The sequence below is a fragment of the Falco punctatus genome, assembly GCF_963210335.1.
Source record: "Falco punctatus genome assembly, chromosome: 4".
NCBI lineage: Eukaryota > Metazoa > Chordata > Aves > Falconiformes > Falconidae > Falco > Falco punctatus.
In genome coordinates, this window is record NC_137583.1 from 26805903 (window position 1) to 26825802 (window position 19900).

The window sequence follows — 19900 nt, forward strand, 5'->3', positions numbered from 1 at the left end:
GCTTTTCCTGCCCAGCCCATGCGCAACAGAGGGATGGCAACCACCGGGCATGGCCGCCCTGGCAGGATGCGGGGGAGATGGGTGGGCACCGGCTCCCTGCGCCCTCCGGCTTGGATGGGGCTCGGATGGAAGCAGGCACGGAGGGATTGCAGGTTTGGTTCTCAAAGAGCTTTGAACCTCCTGGTTGTCCAGTACCCGGGGAATCTGAGCCTCCCTGTCCCCCAGCTCACCCATGAAGCGAGGCAGGCACTGGCAGCCCCCTTGGAGCTGGTCCAGGTTGTCCTGTCACCCCGCAGTGCTGTGGGATAGGAGCCGGAGGCTCGGCCAGTGCCACCACTGGGCTTGGCCTCAGCCATGATTCCTGGCGTGCCTCTGAGACACCCTCCTCTACTGCACTGCCAAAAAGCTCTTATCTTTATCTGTTCCTCAGGGTTCACAAGGCCAGTTCATCAGGCTCCACCTTCCTGGCTCTTTAAAACTCACTGTCATTAATGACCTGCTGATAATTAGCCTCAGTGTGAGCAATGGGCAAATACGTCCTTCCCCAGCCCAGACGGGGCTGATGGGCACAGAGAGCTCAGCCCTGCTTGTCCCTTGGCTCTGCAGAGCTGGAGGCATTGCCCCAGCATGTGCCTGGCTCACCGGTGCATGGACCCGTGCTGGAGCCTGCGGGGTCCTGGCTGCTGGGAGCCCAGCACAGATGGGGCACCAGGGGGCCTGATCCTGCCTGCACAGCTGATGGGCGAGTAGGCGGTGCAGTGGGGAGCTGGGCTGGGCTGGGTCTGGGGACACTAATGGGGCTGAGCTGCTCCACCTGGCTCAGGCATTGCTCAGAGAAGGGCTTAAAGGAGGGAGCAGCCAGCCCCAGCTCCTCCTGGAATGAGCTGAGCTGAGGTTAAGGCAGGGGCTGCCTGGGGGCCTCTGCCAATGCAGTTGAGCTCAAAATCCTCCAGGTAAGGACTGTTGGAGTCAGCAGGAGCAAACCCTCTGCCTGGTGGCCCCGTTTGGTGGGTGGATGCTTCAGCTGAACACAGCAAATCCCCAAGACCCAACTTAAATGTCAGCTCTGAGCTGCGTCCTCACCTGCGCTTTATTGTGTATTTAAAAAATTGAACAATAGATGTCGCATAAATGCTAGTAAACATCAGGGTGGGATGCTGGCTGTGGGGTGGGAGCCACAGTGTGGAGCCCCCAGTTTGGGTGGTGGATCTGGGGGTGCTGCTCAGCAGGGGTCCCACACTCCCTGCCCTGAACACACCAGCAACCCCTAATGAGCACCTTGTTTTGTGGGCGCACAAGTCTTCCAGTGAGCTGTGAGCCTAAGCCGGTCTTTGCCAGGAAACTTCTTTACTGGAGCTTGTGCCTGTCCCTGGTGGGACCCATGCGGATGGTGATGAGCTGCCAGGAGAGCTGGAAGCCCTGAAGGATGGAGCTGCAGCTCTCAGCTGGGTATCCCATGGGAAAGTAGCTGCTCTGGTCCCTCGGGCTCTTTGTGAGGGGGGGTTCTCCAGAGCGTGGTGGTTGGTGCAGCCCACCCTGCCTGTGGGACACATCTTGGGCTCCCCGGGGCTGAAGGATGCTCCTGGCAAAGCCCGGTCACTGTGGGGCCCTTGTGCCACATGGACAGGACAGGTCTGCAGCCCTGCTGGGCATTTATTTTATTTTATTATTTTTTTGCTGCCTGCCTTGCTCCAGTTTAACCTGGAGGTACGGTATTTGTGGGGGGAAAAGAAAACCCCAGTGGCCGCGTATTGCTGCGTACCCGGGGTCCCCAGGGCAGCGCTCCGTGTGCTGCAGAGCCCTGTGCGGCACATCCCTGTGCCGAGGGACCAGGCTGGAGCCAGGGCAGCCACCCCGCTGTGTGCCGGGCTTTCTCAGCAGCGGTGTTTGCACGATGGGCAAAGATGAGCCTGGAGGGTTTCTGGTTTCTGTGGGGTTCGTTGGGAGCTGAGCTCCATGTAAGGGGCGAATGTGATGTGGGCGCCTCTGTGCAGGTTACACTGGGGGAAATAACGAAAGGCTGTAATTTGCCGATACATGCTGAAGGGCGAGATGGATCGTGTCTTCAATTACAGCTGCTCACATGTGTGAGTCACCAAAATATGCAAAGTATTCATTTAATTTCTCCATTTGGGGCCAGAGCCATATCCTGATGCTTATCAAACCTGTGGCTTGGATGTAGTCTCTGGGGAGGAGATGTGCCCTCGCAGACAGCTTGTGTCAATCCAAGGCACTGCTTAAATCTTCAGAACTGGACCCAAACTGAACCTGTAGGTGGGCTTGTGCAGGTCAGTGTTGGAGCGGGACTGGTTTTACCTGATACTGTGCTGGATTTGAACTTCTGCTTTGCATGACAGCAGAGGGGAGGTATTTCGGATCCTGGTGTCCCAAGGGAGCACCCAAGGGGAGCTGTGACTGGCTTGAGCTTGGCCTCAGCCAGGCTGTGGGTGCCTCCCGATGCTTCCCAGGCTGTCCCAGCATCCTGGGCTGGGGCTGGCACTGGGGGTCCTGCTCCACTGCCAGCACTGCTGAGAGCTCTGGCTGCAGGGCTCAGGCCATGAGACGGGTTAAATGACTGCAAACCGTAAAGAAGTCTGTAAAATTAGCAGCTAATTAGTGACTGTGGTGTATGTCATACCACACCGCTGCTCTGTGTGGGGACACTCTTTTGCTCCCCAGTCTGAGCTATTTGCATTTGCTTGTAGCCCAGAGTCTTGTAATTGCAAAATTAGGGCAAACCAAGTGATTTGTTGCTACAAATGATAAGAGCAAATGGAAACACCTCCCACCAAAGCTCTGGCAAGGCAGATATCTCCTCCTGGTGCTGTGGTCTGCAGGAGGGGAGGGGATGTACAGCAAAAGCGTGGCCATGCCTGTGCTTCCCAGGCAGGACTGGCACCGCTTGGTCCAGCCGTTGGCAAAAATGTGCAGGAGCTCAGGACCCTGCTCTGTGTGTGGAGCACAGCACACAATGATGGACAGACAAGGGCTGGAACCAGGGCTGGTACACAGGCTGGTGTCCCCTGCCACAAAATCCAGTGTCCCCTCTGCTGCACAGAAGGATGGGCTGGCACAGTAAAGACTCCCAGTGCCTCTGTGCTGCCACTGGTGGGACATGGGTTATTTGTTGGTGAATTTGTGGGGTTGTGTTTTTCCCTTCCCTCTCCTCTGCTTGCAGGCAGTTTTGAGCTGGCCAGCCGCTGAGGCGAGCTGAGCTGAGGACTGCAAAGCATTTGCCATAGAATCTGAAGAATTTGGAGTGAAACCCCCAAAGAAATTAAGGACAGATGGGTTACAGGGGAAAAAAGAAACCCAAATTCCTTCTGCTGCTTGGTGCCTGCCTCCAAGGCAGCCCTTCATCCCCGCTGCAGCTCTCTGCTGGCCATGGGGCTGGGTGGGCACCCTCCTGCATGCTGGCTGAGCCACGGCCGGGGCACCAGCGCCTCTGCCCTCAGGATGATGCTGAGTGGGGACGATGCCCCTGCAGCAGCCAGGACCATCCCAGCTCTCTGCCCATGGCCAACCCTCACCAATTCCCCAGCCATGAACCGGGGGCTTCCTCCAGAGAGACTCTGTGTCCCCATCCTGCAGCAGAGCGGGGGCCCCGGTAAAGCATCAGAGCCCTGAGAGGAGCAAAGCACAGTGGGAGACACGTGGCAGGAATTAACCCCCTCTCCCCTAACTAACAGCCCCCAGGGAGGCTCTGGGGCAAAGCCAAACCCACCTGCTGCGGTGGCCGGTGCTGCCTGGGTGTGAGCCCCATCGCCACGCACGCATTTATGGGCTGTAATCGCCGGGATTAGGAGCTTTTTGCTTGGGCTGGTGCTGGCACGCTGCCTGGTGCTGCATCAGCCCCGACACCTGCGTGCTGACTTCAGCACCTCAAATATTTCTGATGCAATTTTTCTTTTTTTTTTCCACTTAAAGCAAGCTCAACGCTGTCGAATGTGCTAATGGGTAGAAATGAAGCATAATTATTCCTTTGTGTAACATCGGTCTGTAGAACAGCAGTGGCTTGCCTGCTAAACTAGAGCTGCAAACAGGTTGTGGTGTGATCCACCTGGGCTTGCTCTGTGCTTGCCGGGAGAGCAAACCTTCTCTTGGGAGAACTGCGGGGGGGGTGGTGGGGGGTGGGGGAAATCAGTGAGCTCCTCTCCCCGCAGCCCGGCAGAGGAAGGAGGGCTGGGAAATAGTGCATCTTCTCCTTTCCGAAGGTGCTGTGGATAATTGCTGTTGTGTAGGGCTAATTTTATGATGTTTGATATGTTCCCATATGCCAAGCTGTGGTAAACGACAACCAGATGAAGCCGATGCTGGCACAGCCGCGGCCGAGCCGGGGGGGCAGGGGAGGAGGAGGAGTATGTGCGCGTGGATGCAGCGCTCCAGATGCAAACAATAAGGCCAACGGATCTTGATTTCATATGTCAAGTAATTGGGCTGGAAGTCTGTGCATGCTAATGACTCCACATCAAGCAGCTCAGCGCTCAGATGTGACCCATCCTGCTCTGTGGGGAGAGCGGGGGGCAGCAGCCCGCAGTGGCCATGATGAATATCCCCCAGATGTTATCCCACAGGGAAAGGGAGACCCACATGTATGTTATTAATAATGCCAAAGATCTGAGGTTAAAAATGACCACGGGGTGTTCACATGAGCCCTGGGATGGTGGGTCCTGTGGGCTGGTCCTGCTGCGGGGGGCAGTGGGAGAGGGGCTGGGGGGGCCTGGCCCCATGCCCCACCCAGCACTGCATCTGGTGCTGCATGGGGTGGGTGAACACCACTGGAGCTGCCAGCACCAAAGTGCCCCCCAGCACCCTGTCGGGCAGCCCTGGCAGTTTTGGGGAGGTGGAAGATGCTCTGAGGAGCTCCAACAAGCCATGAGAGTTAAAGGTGGGGATGATGTGAGGGAGAGGGATGTGGGAATGTCAGGGCACAGGTAGCAGGCTCATCCCAGATCTGTCCCTGTGCAGGGGGAGGCAGGCAGGCAGCCCTACACCTAAGCCCCCCTGGCTGCCTTTGGCTTGTTTTCTGTCCCACTCTCCAGCCGCATCCCAGCAGCCTGGGATGCTGAAGCCTGGGTGTGGCTGTGTGAGACCCCCAGTGTGAGGAGGTGCCTGGAAAACACACTGGTCCCCTGTGCCGGGCTGCTCTGGTCCCCTCTGGCACTGTGGTGGGGACTCAAGCCCTGGCACAGGAGGGACATGTGGCACGGGTGGGTGTCTGTTGGGGTTTGACCCCTAGATGTGATCCTAAAACCTGTTGCCAGTGTTCTGGATTCATGGGCTCTCTTGTTTTTCTCTGTGCTCAGGAGGTGGGTTGGGTGGTGGGGGAGACCCAAGGCAGGGGCGTACATCGCCATGGCAGTGCAGCCAGCCTCCGTGGTCCTGTGCTCCTTCCACCAAGGGCTCCTGGCTCTCTTCTCCAGGGGTTTATCCATGAAGTTCCCACCGAGGCAGAGGCTGGTGCTGTTGGGATGTGCTTAGCGGGAGGTGGAGGAACAAGCAGAGGGTCCCAGGTGGATGTGGCAGGGCTAGGGGTTTCTGCTGCTCTGCAGCTGACCCCCACGGGTGTGCGTGGCACTGTGGCATGGGGAGTGACGAGACTCCCTGGAGCACAAGCACCTAAATATTGGAACGAAGGTTTGAGGCATGGGATGCTGGTGGGTACCACAAGCCTGTGAGAGGCAATGCGGTTCCAAGGGCCCCCAGGGCAGCTGTCCCTGTGGAGCAGAGCTCTCGGGCTGATGAGCCTCAGGTTACTGGCAGCTTTGGTCCCAGCTCCATCTCTCACAGACGTGTCAGTGCCCGGGTGATGTGCCTGAAAGCTCCTGTCGTCGGCCAGGCTCCAGACAGAGCTCCAGCTCCTTCCCCCACAGAGCCGGAGAGAGCTGACCTGCCCTCTCGGGGAGGGGATGGAGCCCGAGGGTCACACAGCACATGTGGGTGCCTGTGCTATAGGAACCAGATGCCTACTGTCCCCGGGAAAGGGGATCCTCACCACCGAGAGCCTTCTGTCTCTAAACGGGGCTTTGCCCCCCTCCCAAAGCTTTCCACACGGGGTGTGAGCCAGGAGGAGCAGGGTACGGGCAGGCAGGATCCCAGTGCTGTGGCGGTGCGTGGGCGATCCCCCAGCACCTGCAGTTTATTGGTGCCGGAGGTATTGCAGCCAGCGTACCCGGCATCCTCTCCCATCCTGGAGGCTTTCCAGCCTTTCCCCACTAATTGCTTCAGCATGTGCATCGCAGATGATGAGAGATGAGCAGGATCAGGCCTTGCCTGCTGGGCGAGGCATGGCAGCCGGAGCCGGACCCTGCCCTTGCACCAGGGAGCTCCAGGCAGCAGCGGTGCTCCCTGCTCCATTCGCTTCTCCTCACTCCCGGCTGAGACACAAGGTCTTGCTGGGAAGTGGGTGCTTTTCACCCGGAAAGTGGGGTCATGGCACGCTTGGCATGCACAGCTCCAGCATGACCTGCCGGCTGCTCGGGCTTTGATTCCGACAGCTGTAGTTCATGAGTGCACATGATGCATGTCACTATTTGGGGGAATGAGACTATTAGCTCCTTATGTACATTACCCGATTCATTATCCGTTCATTAGCTGTTCTTAATGGTGCAATATTTTGCTGTCGTAGGGGTTTTGGAGAATTAAGCTGGAATAGACAATGAAAAGAGACAAAGAAAATGCATTATCCCTATACGTGACTTGTTGGCAGGGCTGTTTGGGAAGCAGAGCCTGTGCGATGCCGGGGGGACCTGCAGCCTCTGCACTGTGCAGGGGGCTGCCCAGCATCAACCATGGGATGCAGGGAGAGCTCCGGGCTGGCCTAGGGAACAGGCCCATTCCCATCTTGCAGGGGCTAAAAGTCAGGACTCCAACAGAAAGTGGTAGTCTGATTCCTCTGCTACTTCTGAAAAACTTCTGAAATTCAGGTTTTATCACATTAAGCTCTGGAATCTGTGTTGCCCGCAGCAGAGGAGCAGGTTTAGTTGGGGGCGCAGCTGGCTGGGGTTTAATCCAGTGGTTGGCTTTGCCTCCCTCTCCAACACCACGTGTGTGGTGTTTGTTTTTTTTTTTTTTTCCTGCTTCCAAAACCCAACCAAATGCATGACAGAAGGACACTTGGAGCCTGCTTCCCTCCTTGCTGGCAGCAGGGAGCCCTTTGAACTCCGCTTTTTCTCCTCCATGCATTTGAGACATTTTCTTTCAAACTTTGCTTTGCATTTCTTACTGCTCAGCTCTGCTCCAGATGTTCCAATTCTCAATCCCACACCTTCCTCTCCCTTTGGCCACTGAATATTTGGCTGAACCAGAGCCAAATGAAAGCTACCCCCCACCTGTGCATGGAATTAGCAGTGGGCATGCCAGAGCTTCACAGACTCGTAAATGCAGCCATCTGCACCTGGTGACATTATTTTTTAAAGGCGAACAAGCAAAACAACCCCCTACCCCTAAATGGGTTTGGGGTTTTTTGGTGCTTTTTTTTTTTTCTGTGGGGGGAAAAAAAAAAAAGAAAAAGAGGAAACTTGTAAACTGATTTGCTTGAAAAAGTTCCCGCAGAGATTGGGCACGGCGGCGGGGAGCTTGCCGGCTGTGACTCGGGGAAAGCCAGTGCGCTGCAAGCGAGCAGTGAGGATGCGTCCCAGCTGTGCCGGCTCACTGCTTGATTGGGAACAGCTCTGCGCACTTACCGGCTGATTTTGTGAGCATTTAGGATATAATTCCCCAGCTCTGCCCTCCAAGGCGACAAGCTGTGTCTGTCTTTTACAGCACGGAGCTGGCCCTGTCTGCCTGGTGTGTGGGAGAGCTCGGCTGGAGCCCTCCCAGCTTTCTCTGGGGGGTTTAGCACCATGGTGCCAGGGAGAGCAGGCTTGGGGCTGGTGTCCTTCCTTTGCCATCATCATTTCATGGGGTGCTGGTGCACCTTCCAGGCTCCCCAGTCCCACACCAGTGCTGTCCCAGTGCCTTTGGTGCAGCCCCCAGTCTGGGGAAATGCAATGGGGTTGTGACCCAAATGGAGTCAGCTCCATTTTTAGGCTAAAAAAGCGGGATTAAACCATGTGCTGCCCCTGCTACTAGCCTGTTGTAGATGCATTTTAAAAAAGAAAAGAACTTCAGCGTGGCATGCTGTTTATCTGCCAAACTGGTCCTGTCCTAGCCATGCTGCTGGTGGAGCTGCATTTGGGGCTGACCCAGGTGCTGGCACTGCTGTGGGTTGGGTCTAACCCACTGTGGCCAGGAGAGATTCCCCCATGTTTGCTTCCTCCCCTGGAGCTGAACTAACCCCGCATCTCCACCGATCCCAAATGGGATGATGCTATTGATTTAGACCTGCAAATAAGCACCGAGTGGTGAAACACCCGGCAGAATGAATACCCGCGTTCACATACATATTGATGGGCTGCTCAGAGCCTTTATTGGGATGCTTCCAAGCACATTAGAGAGATTTCTATTTGGCATGTAATTAACTCTAAATGAGATCAGCAATGAACATATAATTATGGTTCCACTGAGTTACTAAGCTTGTAAAGAGCAGGTAAGCAGTTGTCAAATACCCCAGCTGGTCAGTCAACCGCTTGTTGTGCAGATTGACGTAGTGAAGATGCAGAAATTACTGCAGGGGATGAGGGGGGTGATGGGGAGGTCGATGCAGGGGGTGATGGAGAGGCTGATACCGAGGGGCTGACACTGGGGTCTGAGACCTTGCTCCCCCCTGCCCAGGAAAGACAGAGCTGCCCCTGGCTCGCCCTTGGGTCATGGCTCTGGTAAACCCACAGGGACTTTGCCACTTCCACAGCACCGAAGCCAGGTTGTGCCCAGGCTTTTTGGGCTGTAGGTCCCTTGAGACACCCATCAGGGTGCTGGGCACTGCACTGAAAGTCCTGGTCCATCTGTGGGCTGCAGCCAGACAGGCTCCATGCTGTCAGCTTTGGCTGTAGCCATCATCCATCCACCTGCAAACAGCTGTCATTTCACTGTCTGGCTTCACCATGCTGCTTCAGAAGGGGACTTCCTCAGCTGGAAATGGCCTTGTTGCCCCATACATTTAACCATGTATCCCTCTGTTCCCACAGACCTGTGTGATCAGACACTGGGTAGCCCCAAATTAAACATTTTTTTTTTTTTTAAAGGCACCTTTGCTGCTTTTGTGCCTCTCCCCCATCCCTGTAATTTTTCACTCCCAGGATGATGTGAAGCTGTTGTCACTCTTGCGTCTTCGCCCAGGAGGGCACCAATAAAGGAATAATTGCAGCCAGCCCCGAGTTTGTGCATGCATGGGAAATGAGAAGGAAAGTGGGGCCAAGGCAGAGCTGGGAAGCTGTGCAGAGGACGTCGGAGCACTCTGGATGGCAAAGTTAATGGCTGGAGTCCTGGGGACAGAGGTTTGGTTAGCAAAGGGCTGTGTCTGGTACTCTGCAGTTCTGCCTACTCTAATAAAAATCGCACATTTCATGTATATTATTTTTTAAATTGAAGCTTTAGAAAAATCAGTGGGTTTTGGCTGCTTTATCCCCTTATTGGGATTATTTAAATCAAAAGCAGAAATAGGGGGAAAGCTCCTTTTGTAACTCCAGCTGGCCAGGAGCCAGCTGCGTCTGCGCTGCCGTGAGCAGGCAGTGCTCCCTGGGCTGGTGCGGAGGCAAAGGGTGGCTGGGGACCCTGTGGCCAAGGAGGCTGCTGCCCCGAGATGCCATTAGGAGAATAACGAGGAGCTATTGAACCTGCATCTCTCCTGGGCTGATGGAGGGAGCGGAGACCTGCAAGCACTGACGGTCTGGGAAAGACATGTTGTCCCTTTGGTGCTGCCGGCACCGGCTTTTGCCTTCTGTGAAATGCCATGTCGCTGTTTGGTCGCTTGGGAAGGAGCATCATGCCGTGCAACCTCACCCCACAGGGACACGGGGAGTTCTGCAAGGTGGCTGCCTGTGCCTGCTGCTGGGGGCATTACTTCTGAGCCGAAACCCTCGCTCCTGGGATGCTGCTCCCTTCCTAAGACATGCAGGAGAGTGGCTTTGCCCTGGTTTGCACAGCCTCTGCGTGGCTCAGCCCCCAAATCCCAGTGGAGACTGGGCTGGAGCGGGGAGCTAAGGTGACTGAAGGTCCCAGGGGAGGCAGGGGACAGCAGGCTTGTTGGAGTTGGGGTGTGTTTTTGTTGTGCAAATGCCTCACCTCCTCCTTGAGCGGGGCTGTCTCCAGCTCGCTGGTATTGCTATAGCTACGGGCAATTTTCTGTGTTCAAGTTTTGCAAAACCATATTAAGAAAAATCTCGCCCTGGTGCTGCTGGCTCTCCTCCAGGCTGGAAATTGCATTCCCCTGCTTGAAATTCCTCCCGGAGTTTCAGATGGAGAATGTACAACTTCACTTTCCATCTTGAGCTGCTGTCACACATTTTAATAACAGGGGCTGTGCTACACCCCAGAGGTGGCCGTGCGCCAGGATTTTGAAGCGAACCCGTTGGAGCGGTTGTGGTGAGCTTTGGGATGGTCGTGAAGGCGCTGGAGCTGTGGCTCAGCCTCAGCACTGGCCCTTCCTGCCCCGCAGCCCGGCTCAGCCTCTTGGACTGAGGATGGAGTTTGTGGGATCATTTTTCATCCTCCGTGTGAGCGTGGTGATGAGTTTGTTGGGGTCTTCTTTGTGCCAGGTGATGGGAAACCCAATCTGGAGAGGATCGGTTCTGTTTGTTGCTCTGCAGCTCCCAATTAGAGGGAGACACAATTCATAATTCCTCCTTGGTGCTTGTATCCATCCCAGCTTGGCTGGCCCTGGTGAGCTTGGGTAAAGCCCCAATGGTCCCGTCTGGGTTCCTCCCACTGTAAAACGTGTCTCTCCCCACTCGCAGGATCAGGGGTCCCCACTCCCAGCAGCATTATGTTGAGGATGGGGTTCTTTTTCAGTACCCAGTGGACAAACTTCTCAAAGCTTGCCAGATCTCTGGGGAAAGGCTTGCTAATGTCACAGGACAGCTGAGCTGAGTGACAAGGGGTAGCCTTGGCTGAGACCCTGGAGGTGACTACAGAGGGGTGGCACTGACAAAGACCCCAGTGGCATCCCTATCTGGCTGACCCCAGGGCCCAGCTTCAGGTGGGAACCACAGCTTGGGGAATGACCCCATCTCCTTGGCTGGCGGGGCTGTGCTGCTTTAGGGACAGTCACAGGGTGGCTCTTCCAGTGAGTGTCACCATGCCTGGGGCTTGGGCATCCCACCCCCTGTGGTACCCACATCCCTGTGGACAGGGAGACCTGCAACTCCAGGGATGGGGAGGGGGTTTGCCTCCCCCGGCTGCAGGCGCTGGCTTGCCTCTTACCGAGCTCCCTTTTATGGATTGCTCTTTGAACCCAAGGAGTTGTGCTGTATTTGTAAAACACACCGCCGTAATCAGGGAAACAGCCTTCCTAATTGGATTGGAACGGCCTGGAGTAATTGGCTGTTTGGGAGCAGCCGTTTCAAATCAAGCTGTGTGCGCCTTAATAAGTTTGCTCGCCTTTATCAGCTTGGCAAACTCTACTGTGGAGGTGACCTGTTAAATGATCTCCCATGTTTCTAAAGCATTTTTCATCCCCTCTGATCCCTTGAGCCCTTTTCTTTCTTTCTTTGTAATATCAAACTTTGGGAAATCCCAGAGCACCCAGGCTGCGGCTCCTGCCTGCCTGCTGTGGTGGGCAGAGGGCAGGTCTCTGGAGGAGGAGCTGGGTTGTGGTGCTGGGGTGACCACCTGGGATGCTCTGGCTGGTTATCCAGGGTCCCATCCTGCTTGGACCCGCTGGGTTTGGGATGAGGGGGAGGATGGACAAGCTCACATGGTGCTGTGCTGATATTGCTCTGTTTGGCCCTCGGTGGGGCTTGTCACTTGGCTGTGCTGGATCAGACACAAACCTCAACTGCTTTGGGACCAGGATTTCAGCCCGTGGTGGGAACGGCTGATGCCTCTGCTCCAGGTGAGCCCTGGGATGGGGCACGAGGTGTTTTGGGGACAGCTGCCCTGGGGGTCTGCTCTGTCCCACTGACATTTCCCCCCGGGGCTGAGCCACCTCGAGGGAGGCTGGCAGGTACATCCCTGCGCTGGGAGAGGAGAGGGCAATGCACCTGGCTGGAGGGAGCCCTCCTCCCGAAAAAAACCCAAACAATGACAAGTGTGCACTGACATGTCTGGCATTGGGCTCTTGCCACAGAAACATGGCCCTTTGAGACAGTCACCAGACATTTCCAAGTGATGCTCTTCCACAGGATCTGCCAAGGCAGGATCCAGCCCCCGACCTCGCAGCCCCCAGTCTGGCGAGGGGGCACTTGCAGCCTGGCTGGTAAGCTGCACCCTGCCATCACTGGCTGGGTAGTCCTGGCTGCCTGCCCCACCAGTGAGGCAGGGATGCAGTGACCTGGTGCAGCAGCCAGCTCTGCAGGACAGGGACGCACGCCCCAGGGCAGCGCTTCCCCGTGTGCCCCCATGCTGCGTGAGGGTCCCTGCTCACCCCCTTGGACACTGCAGCAGCAGGGCCCTGGTGGTTTGGAGGGACAGCTCATGTCACTGCTGACCCAGCCAAGGTGGGGAGGGCAGGAGGCAGCCTGCAGCTGTCCCAGCCCGGGGGACCTCACAGGCAGGCAGCCCCCCGCAGCACAGGCCCCCCCCCCCAGCCAGCTGGTCTGGGCTGTCACCAATGAAAGGTGGCCCCGAGGCAAACTGCAAATCTGGTGGTGGCTCTTTGCTTGGATGGAGCATCACCGAGCATTCTGCAGGCTGGGCCACTGCTCACTGCTCCCTGGTACCTCCTGCGAGCCCGGCCACGCTGGCACTGGCCAGCTTCAGGCCTCTCTGCTGCTTTATTTTTCCCTTTTTGCTGCTCAGCACCGGGCATCACTGCTGTGGGAGCTCCTGGCCAGCTCGGATGTGTCTCACCTCTTCCCCTTGGCAGCCATCGCATACTCCTTCGGCCACACTCCAGCCCCTCTGTGGAGCATCTTCCTCCACACAGCCACGGTGCCCCAGCTGCCCTGAGGCTGCTGTAGCCCCCAGTCCCTGGGGAGCAGCTGAGCCATCAGCCAGGTCATGGGGCTTCCTGGGGACCCGCTCGCTCCTGCTGGGACCCCAGGGGAGAAACATGACCCTTCTCGTCCTTCAGTGGAGATAATCATCTCTGAGGTTCAAAGCACCCTCGTCCTGGTGCAGGGCTGAGGCAACGGTGATATAGTAAGTGAAGTGGCCAGCACTCGTGTCTCATCAATCAGGGGCTGGAAACGTGGAGTCTCCCTCCACATCCGCAGTGTCTGTGTCTGCTCCCCGCCAGCGCTCGCAGCCCATCCATAACACCAGTGACAGCCCCAAACACTTTCATCTGCCTCTGCCAGAGCAGCCCGGTGTCTCCTGCGTGCCGTGAGTGGCCCTGGGGACTGGCTGTGCTCTGGGGGTGCCTGTGGGGCCACACCCCCCACCCCCCCCCGGGGCCATGGGTACCACCCAAGGGTGCAGAGCCCTGATGCCAGGGCTTATGCAGTGACCCAGGGCAGGGAGCGTGGTGTGCACCAGCCTGGGGAGCAAGCTGAGGTGTTGGGGTGCAGGGTACGGCAGTGCCTATCCCTGCTCTCCCCAGGGGCGAGGATAAATCCTGCCAACGCCATTCCCAGCCCTGCACCACGACTGGTGCTGGCTCCATGCCATGCTGCTCGCTGCCTGCCTGGCTTTGGCTCCTTGGTGCGAACACATCGGTGCCTATTGCAGCAGCATTGCTCCTGCCCCGGGGAGGCAGCCCCGTGCCGTGCCGGACACCAGCACCACTGGCATCCCAACCTTTCGATGGGCTCACCAAGCTGGTGGAAAGCTGTGCTCTGCGGCAGCTTGTGTTGTCAGAGCTGCAGGTGAAGGTGTGTTACTGGAGCTGGAAGGCACGCAGTGCCCTGGCAGGGGACAGGGGATCAGAGAGGAACCATGTCCCGTGTCCTGCACAGCCATCCTTGGGTGGCCACGGAGATGTGAGGGTGGCTGCTGCCTGCCAAGGGCACGGAGCACGGGGGGCATCCGAGCTGGTTGTTTCAGAACTCCTTTTTTTCCAAACAAAATGTTCTAATTTTGCTAAAAAATTGCACCTGAGTGCTTGTTGTCCTTAACTGCGTGAGTTACGGGCAAGGCAGGGAGCTGGTCCTTGTTTGGTGGGGTCTCAGCTGAAGCTGGGGACCCTCTTGTAGGGCCACCGAAGGGCTGGGGAAGCCCTGAGTGCTGGGTGCTTCCACTCCTCACGCCGGGCACCTGGCCCCGCAGTGAGCCCCGAGCACCTTTTAAGCCTTTTCCCCCAATTTTGAAGTTGCGAAAGGAAAAGGCGCTGCTCTTCCAACCGTGCCCGAGCAGCGGCAAGCGCTGAGACAGGGCAGTGCCGGTGGCACCGGTGGGCAGCTGGCAGCGCCGAGAGGCACCGCTGCGCCCGCTCCCCAGCCCTGCGGCCCGAGGGATCCCCTCGGCTGGGGAAGAGGAGGGTGGGTGTGCTGTGCTGCGCTGTGCTCCTTCCTCCGCCTTTCCAGAGTTTCCCTGGCTGTGTTTTGACAGTACTTTGTCAAAATGGATATATTCTTGCCAAACATTTCTATTTTGACAAATTGGCATTTTCCAACAACAAGCCCCCCCCGAACCCAAACAGGGGGCTGGAGCAGCTCCCACCCACTCTCGCCGGCGGTGAAACAGTTCCTATTTCTAATCGCTTACGTAAACCCGACAAGAGCTGGCAAGTGCTGCACGGCAGATTTTGGATGCGTTTTTATTTATCAGACTGCTCCCGATAACAGATTCACTTCCTTGTCATAATCTTTCCTCCTCGTTTTTCCCTGGGGAACCTTTGCGTTACGAGTTGGAAGGGATCTCCATCGCACTCGCGCAGTTATTTCCTCTCGTTGAAAAGCTGCTGTGCAGGGCCAGGCAGCTCAGCACAGCCGCCCAGCACCAGCCACGAGAGGGCACAAAGCTCTGTCCCGCTGCCACCCTGCCGCCCTGTCATCCTGCACCCGTGTCACCCTGCAGCCCTGTCACCCTGCTGCCCTGCACCCATGCCACCCTGCAGCCCAGCCACCCTGCAGCTGTGTCACCCTGCCGCCCTGCACCCATGTCACCCTGCAGCCCAGCCACCCTGCAACCCTGTCACCCTGGTAGCCCTGCCACCTTGCAGCTGTGTCACCCTGCAGCCCAGTCACCCTGCCACCCTGGCAGCCCTGCCACCCTGCAGCTGTGTCACCCTGCAGCCCAGCCACCCTGCCACCCTGGCAGCCCTGCCACCCTGCAGCTGTCACCCTGCAGCCCTGCCACCCTGTCACCCTGGCAGCCCTGCCACCCTGCAGCTGTGTCACCCTGCAGCCCTGCCACCCTGTCACCCTGCAGCCCGGCCATTGGACAGCCCTGCTGCCCTGTAGCTGTGTCACCCTGCCACCCTGTCACCCTGCAGCTGTGTCACCCTGCCATCCTGCAGCCCTGTCACCCTGCAGCTGTGTCACCCTGCCACCCTGAAGCCCTTTCATCCAGCAGTTGTGTCACCCTGCAGCTGTGTCACACTGCCACCCTGCAGCTGTGTCACCCTGCAGCCAGGCCATTGCACAGTCCTGCCACCCTGCAGCTGTGTCACCCTGCAGCCTGGCCACCCTGCAGCCCTGCAGCCAGCCACCATGCGGCCTGGCCACTGTGCAGCTGTGTCACCTTGCCACCCTGCTGCCCTGCCACCCTGCAGCCCTGCCACCCTGCAGCCCGTCACCTTGCAGCTGTGCCATTGTACAAGCATGCCACGGTGCAGCTGTGGCAGCATACAGCTGTGCAGCAGCATCGCTGCCTCCCGAAGCCACTGGCTTTGCTCAGCTCTGCACTCCCTCTGGTCTCAGCCCACAGAGCTCCCCCTCCCTGCTGTGCTCCAGCTCTTGCAAGGCTCAGGGGATCTAATTATAAAAAGAGCTAATTATATTAATAGGTTAATTAAGACACTGCTGATTTCAGATACCAAAAAGGAAGGCTTTAGCACAAGGCTGGAAATCAGCCTCAGTGTTTTGAGGCGTGTGGTGGGATGGACCCTGGGGCAGTTCAGTGAAGCCAGAGCGGGTCTGAGGCACGATGGCCCCAGGGGACCCCCAGGCATGGGCACCCCACGGCTGGGTCTTGGCTGTGTTGCGTTTGGTGATGGCACAGGAGGGCAGGAGCAAGCCAGGATGCTGCCGTTGCTGCACGTGAGGCCTAGGCCCGCCCAACGGTACCCAGGGATGCTGCCTGTGGGGTCCAGCTCCCACGTGTCACTGATTGCTGGACAGGATTTATTTAGCACCCGGGATGCAGACTGCTCTGGCACCCAGGGAATGGGGTTCCTGCAGCAGGAAAACCACCTCACCCCACTCCACTGTCCACTACCCATGGACATTTTAAATCACCGAAACTGCTGCTTTTAGGCTTATTTTGGAAGGTGCAAGGGAATGGGTGGAAACCCAGGGCTGTCCTTCCCATCCCAAACAATAAATACACGTGCATTGGGTTTGTGTTTCCACACCTGCAGCAGCAGCTCTTGCAGCCCAATTAGCGCTGCCTCACCTGGTGCCGCTCGCTAATTGCATGGCACCGGGCTGCCATCCTGGCCACAGCTTGCTATTTCCAGCCCGGTGCCCGCCTGGGATCCTGCACCACTGCCGAGCCGCAGCCCTTCGCGTGATGGCAATGGTTGAAAATACCCGCTGCAGCCCTGGAAGTTGGAGGCAGGGGAGAAAATCAGGTGGGAAAAGATGTGAGAAGATGGGAAAAGATACATGGGAAAAGATGGGGGAAGATGATGGGGGAAGGTGGGAAAAGACAAGAAAACATGGGAAATGACGGGAAAAGATACATGGGAAAAGATGGGAGAAGATGATGGGGAAGATGGGGAAGATGTGAGAAGATGCGAAAAGACAGGAAAACATGGGAAAAGATGGGAAAAGATTGGGAAGATGATGGGTGAAGATGTGAGAAGATGGGAAAAGAGGAAAACATGGGAAAAGACGGGAAAATATTGGGAATATGATGGGCGAAGATGTGAGAAGATGCAAAAAGACAGGAAAACATGGGGAAAGACAGGAAAAGATCGGGAAGATGATGCGCGAAGATGTGAGAAGATGCAAAAAGACAGGAAAACATGGGAAAAGACAGGAAAAGATCGGGAAGATGATGGGCGAAGATGTGAGAAGATGGGAAAAGAGGAAAACATGGGAAAAGACGGGAAAAGATACATGGGAAAAGACGGGGGAAGATGATGGGGGAAGATGCGAAAAGACAGGAAAACATGGGAAAAGATGGGAAAAGACGGGAAAAGATGAGAAACCTCGGGAAAACACGGGAAAACGCATCCCGCCGGCGCACTGGGGCTGGGAGCGCTTCCCTCCGCCGCGGCGGGGGCGGGAGGGTGCGGGGGCTGCCCGGGGCCGGGGGCTGCCCCGCCGGTGCCCCACGCGTGTCCCGCGCCCTCCCCCGCCCCGCGGGTGGGCGTGGGGGCGGCGCGCGAGGGGCGGGCCGGGCCGGGCCGGGTGGGCGCGGGGAGGGGTCGGGCCGGGAGCGCGCGGAGCGGCGCGGAGGGGAGCGCGGGAGGCGGGGGGGGGGGCGGGGGGGGGCGCGGGATGCGCTGCCCGGCGGGGCCGGGAGCGGCCCCCGATGGGATGTAGCGGGCGGCTGCTGGGACCCGTCGGGGGCCGCCGCGCCTCGCTGCTCCTCACCATGATCCTCTTCTTCACCTACTTCTTCTACTGCCTGCCGGGGCCCTGCGAGCCGCTGCCGCCCGCCCTGCTGCTGCCGCCCGCCGCGCTCCCCGACGGCGCGGGGCCGGGGGCGGCGGGGCCGGGGCCGGGGGCGGCGGGGGGCAGCCGGCGGTTCCCCCAGGCCATCATCGTGGGCGTGAAGAAGGGCGGGACGCGGGCGCTGCTGGAGTTCCTGCGGGCGCACCCCGGGGTGCGGGCGGTGGGCGCCGAGCCCCACTTCTTCGACAGGTGCTACGAGAAAGGGCTGCGCTGGTACAGGTAACGGCGGCGGGGCGGCGGAGGGGGGGCTCCGGCGGGCGGTGATTGAGCGCCGAGCCGCGTTTAATTGCTTCCCGTGCAGCGATGGGGTTGTTCTGCAACAGGCTGGTCCGGGCGCGGCAGGTCCCGGGGGATAACGGGGGTTCAAGGGGCTGGGATGGCGGGGGGGGGGGGGGGGCAGGACGGAGAGGGACGCACACGGATGCGAGTCCCCGGCGGGGATGCGGCTGGAGCCGAGCTGCGGGATCCCGGGAGTGGCAGCTTTGACCCCCGCTTCGCTGGGCTGGGGGCCGCTGCTGAAGTGGGGAGCAGTGGGAGTGCGAGAGCCGGTCCCGTGTCCCCCCGTGTCTCCCATCCCACAGCTCAGCCAGCCGGGGACAGGTGGTAGGACGGCCGGTAGCAGAAATTTGCTTTTTTTTTAATTATCTAGGCTTTGCGATTTTAACCTTTAACGCTTTATTCTCAGCCATCCCACTGTTTCCCCACTGGGTTCCTTTAGGAATTATTTTATTCGAGTGGCTTATAAAAATAAAGGGAGCGAGGACCTGGGCTTGCAGGAGTGGGTTTGATCCTCGCTGTGCCTCGGAACAGGGAGCCAGCGGAGGGGAGGGTAAACCAGTATCGCCCAAATTCCTCGGTAGGTTTGTGTCAAAGGGCAGAGCCGTATTGATTCAAGAGACTTGGTTGGGTTTTGAGGATTTCAATAGAATTGAACTCTTCAGGCGATAAAGCCTTCGGAAGAGCAGCTACTGTGCATGTGGTGTCTATTAAACTCCCGTCTCCTGGCCAACTCCGGAGTGGCCGGGCCAAATGAAGCCGGAGCTTTAAGTCCCTTGAAGCCAGTGAAAGAATCTGGTCCGTTATTTTGAAGAGAGTCCAAATGTGTAGATTTGTAAAAGCACGGCGGTGTTCTCGGTGAAAACATCTGAAAATAATAAAAGGAGTAGCTCTCCCTGTCCTTCCTGCCTCTCCATCCTATTCTCCCCAAGCCCCGCGGGAATACTGTATTTCTTACATGCTCTTAATGTTTCCCGATGTTTTGGGGGAGGCTGCAAATTTGGCAGTCCTCGCCAAAATAATAACCTGTGAAAATCAGCGTGTTTAATGGAAAGTGTAATTTTAGTGGTAATTTTACACGCAGGATTTCGGCTCTGTAAGACCACATCTGGGCTGTAAAGTTATTGACTTAACACACCTTCAAACACAGTAAGTAGCGCACTTATTTTTATGACTGTATTAATATTGCCGTGATTTATTAGCTCATTTCTCAGTTCCATTTGTATCTACGCTGCTCTAGAAACAATAATGATGATAACTAATCTTTTTGGGCGAGGATTACAAGATAGATCGTGCTTGGCAGAATGGGAGTTTAATGACTGTGAGCACATAATTAAAGTGTGGAAGATCGAACGTTTTCATATCACTCGCCATAGTCCAGTGAGACGTTTGCAGGATGGACCACACTGAGAGAAGAATAAATAAATCTTAGTTTTGGATTGCTGTGTAGTGAGTTTTTAGTGCTGTAAGTGCTTGCAGGGAGCCTGGCCTGATACCAGCGAGATGTTTTAAGATGATTCTGCATATGGTTATGGTAAATTTGGAGAAATCGAGCAGGGAAGGTTTTCGGTGCGGCCAGATGCAGCACGGGGAAGTGCTGTGCTGTGCTGGGAAGAAGTTGCATCCTTCCTAGTGAGAAAAAAAATCAGTAGATGTTTTGCTTTAACTCTGCATAGAGTAAGTGTGTTTTCAATCACATGCACAACTATTTTCCTTAGTTTTCTCTTCTCTTTGCCTCTCTTGTTTTGTCTTCCTCTAAGACCTTCCTATAGTGAGGGTTTTTTTTCCTCCAGAAAGCCAGACAGAGCTAAATGTTTAAAGCTGGGGTGTGTTGGAGCGGAGGAAAATAGAAGTTGGACAGA

The 19900-nt window shown here is 57.1% G+C and overlaps 1 protein-coding gene across 1 annotated transcript in view; it reads left to right on the forward strand.

Annotated features, from left to right (window-relative positions):
* Nucleotides 1–309: 309 nt before the first annotated feature.
* HS3ST6 (heparan sulfate-glucosamine 3-sulfotransferase 6) overlaps nt 310–19900 on the forward strand; it is a 67253-nt gene continuing 47662 nt past the window's right edge. Inside the window, exon 1 of the mRNA XM_080386558.1 lies at nt 310–17981. Coding sequence (XP_080242684.1) covers nt 16993–17981 — 989 coding nt within the window. The 5' untranslated portion in view covers nt 310–16992. The remainder of the gene's footprint in view (nt 17982–19900) is intronic.